This window comes from Pipra filicauda, unplaced genomic scaffold (assembly GCF_003945595.2).
Source record: "Pipra filicauda isolate LSUMZ 115617 unplaced genomic scaffold, ASM394559v2 scaffold884_size83113_pilon, whole genome shotgun sequence".
NCBI classification, from domain to species: Eukaryota; Metazoa; Chordata; class Aves; order Passeriformes; family Pipridae; genus Pipra; species Pipra filicauda.
Genome location: NW_024105069.1, coordinates 1 through 12,597, shown reverse-complemented (window position 1 = coordinate 12,597; position 12,597 = coordinate 1). Strand labels below are relative to the sequence as shown.

Here is a 12,597-nt window from a genome sequence, read left to right as displayed (position 1 = left end):
GGCGCGGGGGGCGGGGCGCTGCGAGGGGGCGCCGTCCCGATTAGGTGACGCGGGCGGAAGGGGCGGGGCAGAGCGCGGGCGAAGATGGCGGCGCTGGCGCGGGCGCTGCGGGCGCTGCGAGCGCTGCCCGGCGGGGCCCGGGGCCGCGCCGCGGGGCCGAGCGGGGCCCTGGCGCTGCCGCGGCCGCTCGGCGCTGACCCGCACGAGGAGGAGCCAATGCTGGCGGCGCAGAAGAAGGTGGGCGGGGGCAAGCCAAGGGCAAACCGCGAATGATGGGGCTTTGGGGAATGGGGGCGTGGCCTCAGAAGGGGGAGTCCAGGGGGTGGGGCTTGGGAACAGGCGGGGTTTCCATGCCAGCGGTTGGGTGGGGAGGGGGCGTGGTTTCGTTAGTGGGCGGGGTTCAGAGGGCGGTGCTTTGTATGGGGCGGAACCAGGCGCTGGGGGCGGGGCTTTGAGGGGCTCATTGATGGACAAAGGTTGTGGGCGGAACTTGTGTTCGGGGCGGGGCCTGGTGTTGGGGGTGGGGCTTCGGAGCGGCGGGACCAGGGCTGGGTGGGGAGGGGGGACACACCTGGGGGTCCGTGGCAGGGAACTGGGGGGACACACACACACCTAGGGGGGGTTCCTGGGAGGGGCTCAAGGACAGGTCCCTCATCTATCCCCCCCATCCGCAGAACCCCGACTATCACGGGTTCTCAGCCGAGCCCGACGTTGACGTGCTGAACATGCACGCGGTGTTCTTTACCGGGGTTTCTGTCGCCATCGTTCTCGGCTCCGTGTTCCTGCACTACCTGCCCGACTACGGGTCCGTCAGGGGGCCCTGGGAAACCCTCCTGGGCTGAAGGGGGGAGGGGGGTGGCCGCAGGCGGGGGGAGGAGACTTATAGGGAGTAGGGGGGGCTTCCAGATCCACTATTGGGGTCTACAGGAGCCCATGGTGGGGTGTATGGGGCTCCTGGAGGGTCTGTTGGGGTCTGTGGGTGTAGGGGGCTCTTGGGGGGTCTTGGGCTGTCTATTGGGGTCTGCAGGGCGCAGAGGCATTCAATAGAAGCCTATAGGGGGATTTGGGGATCCCTGAGAGCCTCTCTGGAGCCCACGGCAGTCCTTTGTGAATCCCTTGGAGTTTTCAGGTCTGTTGGGCCCCTGGCAGCCCTTGGGGGGTCTATACGAGCCCATGGGGGACCCTGGGCCGTATGGGAAGCTATATGATACCCTGGGGACCTACGGGGTGTCATGGGAGGCTGGGGAGGATCTGTGGGCGGGAGGGTTTGGGGGGGCTACAGAGCCCTGTGGGAGGGTATGGGGGGCTATAAGGATCTATAGGGACACCTGGGCTCTGTGGGAGGGAGTTGGACACGGGGGGGGGGTGGATTTGGGATCCCCAGACACGTGGATCCCCGGGGGGTGGGGGGTCCCTGGCAGGGGCTGCCCCCCATGGCTGTCCCCTCCCCCCAGGCTGATGGAGTGGGCCCGGCGCGAGGCCGAGATCCAGGTGCGGGAGCGGGAGCGGCTGGGGCTGCCCCTGCTCACCTCCAACTACTACGACCCCGCGCGGCTCTCCCTGCCCCCTCCGGAGTGACCTGGACCACCCCGAGTCTCCGCGGTCCCCCCTGGGGGGCCGGGGGGTTCCCACTGTCGGTCTGTGAATAAAGCGCTGGGTTTCGTCATGTGTCGGTCTTTTATTTTTGGGGGACGGAAAAGGGGGAGGGGGGGGTCGCCAAGATGGGACTGTGTCACCGGGCCGCTCTCACGGTGCCGGTACGTCATCAGCGTGCGACATCACGTGTTCCTGATATGGCTCCTCCCGGGCCCCCGACCTCTCCCATGTGGCCCCTCCCACGGGCCCCTGTAGCCCCCCACGGGCCCCTAGAGCCGTTCACCCTACAGCCCCCTCCCGAGCTCCCCGTAACTCCCCAATGAGGCCCTACGCATCTCCGAGGTTCCCCACACACCCCCCCCCCCCCCCCCCCGGGCCCTGGAACCCCTCAGGTCCCCCATAGGACGCTCTGTGACCCCCCCCTACAGCTCCTCCACAGCCCCATGTTGCTCTGCAGACCCTCTCAGACCCCTGGACCGCTCTAGATGTTCCTGCATCAGGGAGGCCCCCTGACCCCGCCATAGTCCCCTGTAATTTGCTCTATTCTCTTTAAAAACTTTTGTAGGTTTTTTAATCTATGGTTCGCCATATATGCTCCGTAGGCCCCTATAGGCCCTGGTAAGCTTCCATTACACACCACAAACCCCCTTTAGGTTCCTAAGTCGCCCCTGTAGATCCCCCATGGGTCCCCCCACCCCCCTGTGCCTCCCATAGCCCCCCGTCCCGGCCGCGCTGCCCCCCGTGTCCCTCCTGGGCCGCCGTCGTGGCTGCGCACGCCGCGCTGTGTCACGAGGCCACGCCCCCTAAATCCGTATGCGAGAAGGGCGGGGCCTCCGCATCCGGGCCCTACGGCGGGAAGGGGCGTGGCCAGCGAGGGCGCGCCCGCCCAATCCGCGCGCCGGGCGAGGGCGGGGGGCGAGGGGGGCGGGCGGTGGCGGGAGGCGACGGCCAATGGGGACGCGGCACCAGTCGGCGGCAGCCAGTGGGGCGGTGCGGGGGGCGTGGCCGGGCGCGCGCAGGGAGGGGGCGTTGGGTGGCAGCGGCCGCGGCCGCCATCTTGTCGCGGAGGAGCCGAGCGGAGCGGGCGGGACCCGGCGGCGGGGCCTGGACAGCGACATTGGTGCGGCCCCCGCGGGGCACAGGGGGGGCTTCCGGGGGTACCCGAGGACGGGAGAGGCGCGGGGGGGCCTTCTCGGGGCGCGCGGGCCCGGCACCGGGCGGGGGGACCCCGGGCCGGGCCTGAGAGGAGGCGCTGAGGGGAGGACGGGGGGGTCTGTGAAGTGAAATCGCCCCCCCCCCCGGGATCCCTGGGACGGGGATCCCGACCCAGGACTGGGACCCGTCTCTCGGGGACCCCCGGGGCTGAGAAAGGCCCCCGGCGATGCGGAACTCCCGCAATGAAACCCCCGGAACTGGGACCCCCCGGTTAATGGGGAACGCCCCGAGTAATGGGGAACCCCTGCAATGGAACCTCCCCCAGTGATGGGGCCCCGGGACCCTCGTTTCTTGGAGCCCCCGGTGCCTGCGTCCGGGGGGTGCTGGCGGTGTGATCTGGTGTCCCCCCTTGTCCCTCAGTGCCACTGTCCCTGTTCCCCAGTGTCTTTCTCCATCCCTCAGTGTCACCCAGAGTCCCCCTTGCACCCGTGCATCCCTTGTTGTCACGCAGTGTCACCGTATCCATCCCTGGTGTCACTTGGTGTCACCTGCCGTCCCACCTGGTGTCCCCGCCCATGACTCCTTGTCACCCTGTCCATCCTTAGTGTCACTTAACGTCACCTTTGATCCCGTGGTGTCACCTGGTGCCACCTCCCATGACCCAGCATCACCTGGTGTCACCCAGCATCACCCTGTCCATCTCTAGTGTCACTTGGTGTCACCCTGTCCACCCTGTGGTGTCAACTGATGTTACTCTGCATCGCCCTCCCCATCCCTGATGCCACTTCCAGTGTCACCTGGTGCCACCCCACATCTTCTCCCAGCATCACTCCTTGTCCCTGCTGTCATCCTGTGTGCCCCCTGTCCCACTCATTGCCCCCCCATGTGTCACCCGCCCCTGACAGTGTCACCCAACGTCCCCACAAAAGTCACTTCTGGCCCCCAGAGTGTCCCTCCAAGTGTTCCCCTGTCCCTGGCTGCCTCCTGTCCCCAGATGTCCAGCTCCCTGCTATCCCTCCTGTCCTCATGTGACTCCTGTCCCCTTGCTTTCCCTGTGACCCCAGCTGACCCCTGGTTGTCCCTTGTCCCCAGATGTCCAGCTCCCTGATGTCCCTCTGCCCAGCTGACCCTGTTTGTCTCCTGTCCCCTGATGTCCACCTCCACAGTGTCCCTGTAACCCTGTCTCCAGTTGTCCCTGTGATCCCTGTTTGTCCCCATCCCCAGATGTCCAGCTCCCCAGTGTCCCTGTGACCCCAGCTGACCCTTTTTGTCCCCGTCCCCAGATGTCCAGCTCCCCAGTGTCCCTGTGACCCCAGCTGACCCTGTTTGTCCCCGTCCCCAGATGTCCAGCTCCCCAGTGTCCCTGTGACCCCAGCTGACCCTGTTTGTCCCCGTCCCCAGATGTCCAGCTCCCCAGTGTCCCTGTGACCCCAGCTGACCCTGTTTGTCCCCGTCCCCAGATGTCCAGCTCCCCGCTGTCGAAGAAGCGCCGCATCTCTGGGTCTGAGCCACCGACGGGCTCCAGCCGCGCCCCCGCCCCCGCCGTGTCCCCCAGCGTCATCCCCACCAACGTGAGTGTCGCCTGACGGGGCCGTGCAACCCCACAGAGGCCCTGGCACCTTCTGGGGGGCCCTGTCTGTCACCCCGTGGGGAGACTGGCACTTTTTCTGCTCTCATTGTCGCCTGTGAGGTGCTCGGAGCTGCTCCAGGTTACATGGTGTCTCCTGGACGTGGCCTGTGGTCACTTTATTTCACCTGAGTGCCCTTATGTGTCCTGGGGGTGACGTGTGTCCCTTATCAGGGGCAATGTCACCAAACAGGGGTGACACAACCTCTCGCCCCTGGTGTCACCCCTGGGGGGTCCTGCTCCTGATCCAGGGGCGACACAGCCCCGGTGTCCCCTGGGTGTCCCCCCGGTGATGCCTCTGTCCCTCCTGTCCCCAGGGAATGGCGAAGAACGGGGCCGAGGCCGAGATCGATGAGGGGCTCTACTCCCGCCAGCTGTGAGTGATGGGGGGCTTGAGGGGGCTTAGGGATCCCTGGAGGGGTTCAGGGGCTCCCACCTGCCTGGGTCCTTCCCAAGGGGTTTTGGCATCCCCATGGATTGGGGGGGCTTCCCGTAGGCTTGAACGGGGTCCTTGTGGACTTGGGAGGTGGTTCCTGTAGGTTTGGGGTTCCTTACAGACTTGGGGCTTAGTCCCCGTGGATTGAGGGAGAATTGCATGGGCTGGGGGGTCCCTACAGGTTTGGGGGGGCCCTGGACACTCGAGACCATCCCAGGTGCCTTCAGCTGTTCCTGTGGCGTCGAGGGGCCCTGTGAGGATCAGGGGGTCCTGTGAAGACTGGGGGGCCCCGTGAGGATTGAGGGGGCCCCATGAGGATTTGGGGGGCACTGTGGGGATTCAGGGGTGCCCGTGAGGATTGGGGTCCCCTGTCCCAGGTACGTGCTGGGCCACGAGGCCATGAAGCGCATGCAGACCTCCAACGTGCTGGTGTCGGGGCTGCGGGGGCTCGGCGTGGAGGTGGCCAAGAACCTGGTGCTGGGGGGCGTCAAGTCTGTCACCCTGCATGACCCCCACCCTGCGGCCTGGACAGACCTCGCCTCCCAGGTGAGTCCCCTGGGCAGGTAACAGCGCCTGGACAGGTAACACCTCCCAGTACAGGTAACAGTACCTGGGCAGGTAACACCCCCCAGTACAGGTAAGCCCCCCAAGTACAGGTAATACTCTTTGGACAGGTAACACCCCCTGGGCAGGTAACACCCCCTGGGCAGGTAACACCCCCCAGGGCAGGTAACACCCCCTGGGCAGGTAACTCCTCCACCTCATCCCCTGGCCCAACCCCCCTCCTAGCTGAGTTACATCTGGGGTAATTCATTTGGGAGAGAGAGTAAGTAGTTTCCATGCTTGTTTTGGGGTGGGGTCGGGTTCCTTTAGGCCTTAAGTGTTTCCAGGGATATAAGTACTTCCCTTGGGTTTTAGGTATTGCTTGGGGTCTTTGGGTATTTTCCGTGGGCTTTAGCTGCTCTCTGGGTACCTGAACACCCCCCAAGGAGAATAAATCCCCCACAATTGTTCCATTTGGGTTGTTAAACTCCCCCTGGATTTGGGGAGGGGGGGTCCCTGGGTGCTTGGGGAGGTTGGGGGGGTTGTGGGTTGCTGGGGCTCCCCTGATCCCCCTTTTTCTTCTTGAGTTCTGCCTGAAGGAGGAAAAGGTGGAGGTGTTTGAGGGTGCTGGGCCCCCCCTGATTCCCCTTTGCCCCCCCAGTTCTACCTGCGGGAGGAGGACGTGGGGCAGAGCCGGGCGGAGGCGACGCTGCCGCGCCTGGCGGAGCTCAACTCCTACGTGGCCGTGACCAGCACGCGGGAGCCGCTGTCCCAGGAGCTGCTGGCGCCCTTCCAGGTACCCCAGCCAGGTGTGCCCCCCCGCAGGGGGCAGGTGTAGCCCCCTCAGACAGGTGTGCCCCCCCCTCTCAGGGGCCAGGTGTACCCCCCCTGGGCCACCTGTACCCACCTGGGGGTGCCTGTACCCCCAAAGCCCCCTGATAACCGTGTCCAGGAGATGATCCCCCCCACCCCAGGTAGGTGCCCCAGGTGACACAGGTGACCCTTGTTCCCCCACAGGTGGTGGTCCTGACCAACTCCCCCCTGGAGGAGCAGCTCTGGGTTGGAGACTTCTGCCACAGCCACGGCATCAAACTGGTGGTGGCCGACACGCGCGGGCTCTTCGGGTGAGGGGGCCGGGGGGTTCTTGGGGACCGGGGCCTCTTTGGGTGAAGGGGGGCTGGGAGGGCTCTTCAGGGGATTCCTGAACACTGAGGTTCCTTTTTGGGGTCTCCCACTGACGCCCCCCTTGCAGGCAGCTGTTCTGTGACTTTGGGGATGACATGGTGGTGACAGACCCCAACGGGGAGCAGCCCCTCAGCGCCATGGTCTCCATGGTGACCAAGGTAGGGGGTCGCCTCAGCACCCCTTGTGTGTCCTCCCCCTTCCCAAGGGTACCCTGGGGGGTTCCTGAGTGTCAGGGTCCCCTCAGCACCCACTGTGTCCCCCCAGGGGTGCCCCGGGGAGGTGACGTGTCTGGACGAGGCACGTCACGGCTTCGAGACGGGCGACTTTGTCACCTTCACCGAGGTGGAGGGGATGGAGGAGCTGAACCGCTGCGGCCCCGTCGAGATCCGCGTCCTCGGTGAGCCCTGGGGCTTTGTGATGACAACCCTGGTTATCTGGGGCTGTTCTAGGGGGTGTCTGACACACCCGGTGCCCTTTTTGGGGGTCTCCTGGATGTCAAGGTGCCTTTTTGGGGTGCCCTGGAGCGGGGGTGCCCTGGTGACACCCCTCCCCCAGGGCCGTACACCTTCAGCATCGGGGACACCAGCGGGTTCGGGGACTACGTGCAGGGGGGCATCGTCACCCAGGTCAAGATGCCCAAGCACATCCACTTCGTGAGTGGCACTGGGAGCTCTGGGGGGCACTGGGAGGGCTCTGGAAGGCAGGGAGGGGCAGTGGGAGAGATGGGGAGGATTAACAGGAGTTTGGGGGAATCTGGGAGCACTGGAAGGGGGCAGGGTTGTATTGTGGGGCACTGGGGGAGATTGGGGAGCATTGAGACAGGTGGAAGGTTGTGGGGAGGGCAGTGGGACATAGTGGGGGAGTGACAAGAAGAGTTTATGAGGGAATTAGCTAGACGTGGGTTTATAGTGGGGGTCACTGGTGCTCACCTGTACTTGTCTCGCTGCCCAGGAGCGCCTGTGAGGAGGCGCTGGGGGGTCACTGGGTTGTACTGGGGGCACTGGCATGCTCAGCTATTGCTGTCCCAAAAGTGGCTGTGGGAGGCACTGGGGGGTCCCTGGGTTACACTGGGGGCAGTGACCCTCACCTGTCCTTGTCCCTGTCGCTGTCCCAGAAGCGGTTCCGGGATGCTCTGGCCGAGCCGGAGATGATGGTGATGGATTTCGGGAAGGCCGAGAGACCCTCGATGTTGCACCTGGGGTGGCAGGGGCTGCACCACTTCATGCGCCAGCACGGCCACCCCCCCCGGCCCCGCCACCAGGTGGGGACATGGGGGGACAGTGGGGTGGGGGGATGTGGAGGCTACCAGGCCCTACCCCAGCGTGGCCACTCCTGTGGCCCATCTCCAGCTGCTGGGAACACTGAGGGTGTCGGGGACACAGAGAGTACTATGATCTTGCCCGCATTTGAGGTCGTCAGAGGTATTGGCGGCTTGAAGGGACCCAGGGAACATGGAGTCATCAGGTCCTGCACCAACAGGGACCCCCACCATGGTCCTGCCACCGTTTGGGGACACTGGGGCCATTGGGGGTGTCAGGGACACTGTGGAGGTTTTTGGGGACACTGTGGGGACCATTGAGGCCATAGAGACCACCAGCCCCTTCACCCCCACCACCACTGCTGGTCGTGGCCCCTCGGGGGCGTCCCCAGCTCTGTGTGCCTCCCCCAACGCCATGTGTGTGCCCCCCAATGCCATGGGGGTGTGTGCGTGTCCCAGGGTGACGCGGCCGAGGTGGTGGCCCTGGCCCGGGAAGTGGCTGCGGGGGCGGAGCTGGACGAGGAGCTGGTGCGGGAATTGGCCTTCCAGGCCACCGGGGACCTGGCTCCTGTCAACGCCTTCATCGGGGGCCTGGCGGCTCAGGAGGTCATGAAGGTACCGCACTTGGGCCCCCGGGAACCCCCAGACCCCCGTGTCCCCCCGGGGTCCTTGTCCCGTCCCTGACGTGTCTCTCCGGAGTTCCTGCCTCGTCCCTGACGCGTCCCCGGGGTCCCTGCGCTGTCCCCGCACAGGCCGTGTCGGGGAAGTTCACGCCCATCACTCAGTGGCTTTACTTCGACGCGCTGGAGTGTTTGCCCGAGGAGGACCGCGACTTGCTGCTCACCGAGGAGCAGTGCCGGCCGGTGAGGGGCTGGGGGCACCTGGGCGGGCTGGGGCACCCCCGGGGGGGAACCCGTGGGGGTGTCTCCTCGGTGGGATGTTGGTTATTGAACGTTTGCTGGAGAAGACCCATTCGTCACCTTGTTGGGGACACCCATGAGCGGGTACCTCGATGGGGTTTGGGTGGCCCCTGAGCCCCCGGGGGTGGCCGTGCCTTGAGGACCCCCTCGCTGTACCCCCTTGGGGACATCCATGGGCATGTGTCACCCCTGGGCCCTGTGGTGGCTCTGTGGCCCCAGGGGTGTCCCCTGGAGGTGGCCCAGCCGGGTGACCCCGGTGTCACATCATCCACAGCGCAACAGCCGCTACGACGGGCAGATCGCCGTGTTCGGGGCGGAGCTGCAGGCCAAGCTGGGCGCCCAGAAGTACTTTGTGGTCAGTGTCCCCAACTGTCCCCAGAGTCCACGGCAATCTATTTTTTGTTTTGTCTCACGTCCTTCAGATATCACAAAATGTCCTCTCGTGACTCTGCCAAGTGCCGCCGCTCCCACCCGCGTTTCCCCAGCCCTCCTGGGTCATTTTGGGTCGTGTTCCCAGGTGTCCCCATGTGTCCTTGGCGGTGTCTTGACTGTCTTTGAGAATTCCTAAAGCGTTCCCTGGTGTTTTCACAGGTTTTACTCTGGTGCTCAGTGTTCCCAAAATGTTCCCATTTCCCTTTAAGTGTCTTCCAAGTGTCTCTGTATATCCCATGAGCATCCCCAAGTGTTCCCTCAGCCCCATTCTCTTTCTACCCACGTGTCCCCAACCCCCTGGCCCACCTCGGGTTCTGTCCCCACATGTCCCCCCATGTCCCTGGCAGGTGGGGGCGGGGGCCATTGGTTGTGAGCTGCTCAAGAACTTTGCAATGGTGGGGCTGGGCTGCGGCCCCGACGGCAGCGTCACCGTCACCGACATGGACACCATCGAGAAGTCCAACCTCAACCGCCAGTTCCTGTTTCGGCCCTGGGACGTCACGGTGAGGGGCCGGACAGGGAGTGGGTGGGGCCTCAAGGGTTGGGAACCTACATAGAGTTGGTTAGCCTTGACTTGGCCAACAGGCATTACCTGAAGGTCGGCGGTGATTGGAGGGGCCTAAGGAAGGAGGGATGGAGGACGAGTAGGTAGAGGCAGTGGTGGGACCTGGGTAACCACCACCAAGGTGCTACCGCTGAGTTACTCAATGTCAGCTCAGTGTTAGTCAGCGGTTGGGTGGAGTTTCCTGGATGTGTCATGGCACTGGCAGAGGCACGGGGAGGTGTGGCTCGGGAGGGTGTGTCCTGGAGGGGTGTGCCCTCACCGGCTCTGTGTCCCCCCACAGAAGCTGAAGTCGGAGCGGGCGGCGGCGGCGGCGCGGGAGATGAACCCGGCGCTGCGCGTGAGCAGCCGCACCGACCGCGTGGGGCCCGACACCGAGCGCGTCTTCGACGACGAGTTCTTCGAGGGGCTGGACGGCGTCGCCAACGCCCTGGACAACGTGGACGCCCGTGAGCGGGGCCTGGGGGGCTCGGGGAACATCCTTTGGGGGCTGCAGGGGGCTCTGGGGGTCCTCAGGGGGCTGGAGAGACCCTTGCAGGTGTATAAGGAACGGCCTTTTCTGGGGCTACCCCTGAGGCCTGGCAGCACTTGGGATGTCCTGTATCCAAGGGATGCCCCGTGGCTGTGGGGTGCCCCATAGCCCCCAGATGTGTCTCCAGCTGACCCCAGGTCCCGGCAGGGCTGTACATGGACCGGCGCTGTGTGTACTACCGGAAGCCGCTGCTGGAGTCGGGCACGTTGGGCACAAAGGGCAACGTGCAGGTGGTGATCCCGTTCCTGAGTGAGTCGTACAGCTCCAGCCAGGACCCCCCTGAGAAGGCCATTCCCATCTGCACCCTCAAGAACTTCCCCAACGCCATCGAGCACACGCTCCAGGTGTGTCCAGGTGTGCTTGGCACCTCGTGCCCCATGAAGGGTCCACAGGTGCCAGGGTCCTGTTTTAGGAGGGTCCTAGATATCTGGGTCCCCCGTGGGGGATTCCCAGATACCTGGATCCTGTTTGAGGGGTCCCAGGTACTGGGGTCCTATTTTGGGGAGTGCCGGGGTCCCTGTTTTGGGGGGTCCCAGGCACCAGGGTCCCCCCAGTGACAGCCCCCTCCCCTGCAGTGGGCACGTGACGAGTTCGAGGGGCTCTTCAAGCAACCGGCTGAGAACGTCAACCAGTACCTGATGTGAGTGTGGGGGAGAGGGGGCACCCCCAAAGCCCCCACGAATCCCCTCCATATGTCCTGCATCTCACATGCAGCACCCATATAGCCCCATGCCCATCCCCCACACCCCATGGCACCCCATTACCCCCATTTCTCCCGGGGAGTGGACACTAAACCTGGGCAGGACCCCTGTACCCCCCATAACCCCTCCATAGCTCACTTGTGATTCCCTGTACCCACCATAAACTCCTGTAACCCCCCTGTACCCCCTTTTCCCCCAGGGACTGCAAGTTCCTGGAATGAACACTGTGCTTTGGCGGCACCCCTGTAACCCCCTGTACCTCCCATAACCCTCCTGTACCCCAATTCCCCTGGGGACCCCAAGTTCCCAGAGCAGGCACTGCACCCGGGTGGGACCCCTGTAACCCCCTTGTGCCCCGCACGATCCCCGTTTCCCCAGGGACCCCAAGTTCCTGCAGCAGACGGTGCACTTGGCTGGGACCCCTGAACTCCCCATAGCCCCCTGTGTCCCTCTGTAACCCCCTTGTCCCTCCTTTTCCCAGGGACCCCAAGTTCCTGGAGCGGACGCTGCGCTTGGCGGGGACGCAGCCGCTGGAGGTGCTCGAGGCCGTCCAGCGCAGCCTCGTGAGCGACCGGCCCCGGGCCTGGCCCGACTGCGTGGCCTGGGCCTGTCGGCACTGGCACCGCCAGTACAAAAACAACATCCTCCAGCTGCTGCACAACTTCCCCCCGGAACAGGTGGGGGGCTTGGGGGGCACAGGGAGGGGCCCTGGGAGAGGGGAGGGCACCCATGGGGAGTATCATTAACGTCAGTTGGTTTGTTAACCCCTGATTGCCTCGTTCACTTCCTCCCCTGCAGAGAACGAACTCGGGGACCCTGTTCTGGTCGGGGCCCAAGCGCTGCCCCCACCCCCTTGACTTTGACCCCAACAACGTGAGTTGGGCCCCGTGTGGGGAGGGGGAGCTGTCACCTAGTGGGGGGGCATATCCTTCAGGTGCCATCAGTCCCCATCGGGGGCCATCGATCACCCCTGGGTGTCTTTGGCCATCATTGGGTTCCACTGTGTTTGGGTGCTCTCTGTCCATTTCCAACATCACCCCACGTCCCTTGGGGGTGGCCATTGCTGCTGGGAGGTCTTGGTCACTCTTGGGTGGAGGATGTCACCATTGGGTGATGGATGTCGCTCCTGGTGGCTGTTGCTCACCTTTGGGTGCTACCCCGTGGCACTCAGCTAATGCCTCTCGCTCTTGAACATGCCACCTTTGGGTGTCACCTGTCCCCCTTTAGTGTCATCCCATCCCTCTTGGGTGTCCCCGCGTCACCTTTGGGTGTCACCCGTCAGCCCTGGGTGCCGCCCACGCCCTGTGGGTGCCCCCTGACCCTGGTGCCCCTCCAGCCCCTGCACCTGGACTACGTGATGGCGGCGGCGAACCTGTTTGCGCAGAGCTACGGCATCGCGGGCTCGCGGGACCGGGCGGCCGTGGCCGAGCTGCTGCGCCACGTGCACGTCCCCCCCTTCGAGCCCAGGGCCGGCGTCCGCATCCACGTGTCCGACCAGGAGCTGCAGAGCGCCAACGCCACCCTGGGTGAGGGGCTGGGGGGCATGGAGGGGCTCAGGGGGGCTGCCAGTGCTGCCCTGGGTGAGGGGGGACATGGGGGGCTGCCAGTGCTGCCCTGGATGAGGTGGGACATGGGGGGCTGCCAATGCAG

General features: G+C 65.0%; 2 protein-coding genes across 2 annotated transcripts; both read left to right on the top strand.

Moving 5' to 3' along the window:
• Positions 1 to 84: 84 nt before the first annotated feature.
• Positions 85 to 1,666, top strand: NDUFB11 (NADH:ubiquinone oxidoreductase subunit B11). The gene is made up of 3 exons (XM_027742562.1): positions 85 to 237; positions 675 to 805; positions 1,455 to 1,666. The coding sequence occupies exons 1-3, from the start codon at positions 85 to 87 to the stop codon at positions 1,576 to 1,578; spliced, it is 408 nt and encodes a 135-aa protein (XP_027598363.1). The 3' UTR covers positions 1,579 to 1,666.
• Positions 1,667 to 2,639: 973 nt separating this feature from the next.
• UBA1 (ubiquitin like modifier activating enzyme 1) lies at positions 2,640 to 12,494 on the top strand (the record flags this gene model as incomplete). Its single annotated transcript, XM_039390907.1, has 20 exons — positions 2,640 to 2,716; positions 4,212 to 4,322; positions 4,696 to 4,754; positions 5,192 to 5,360; positions 6,019 to 6,153; positions 6,375 to 6,481; positions 6,610 to 6,700; positions 6,807 to 6,939; positions 7,098 to 7,195; positions 7,657 to 7,803; positions 8,260 to 8,415; positions 8,553 to 8,663; positions 8,995 to 9,075; positions 9,500 to 9,655; positions 9,998 to 10,163; positions 10,394 to 10,590; positions 10,822 to 10,886; positions 11,429 to 11,624; positions 11,746 to 11,820; positions 12,284 to 12,494. Coding segments are annotated over exons 2-20 (2,464 nt in total), but the record flags the coding sequence as incomplete, so codon positions are not given.
• Positions 12,495 to 12,597: the final 103 nt, after the last annotated feature.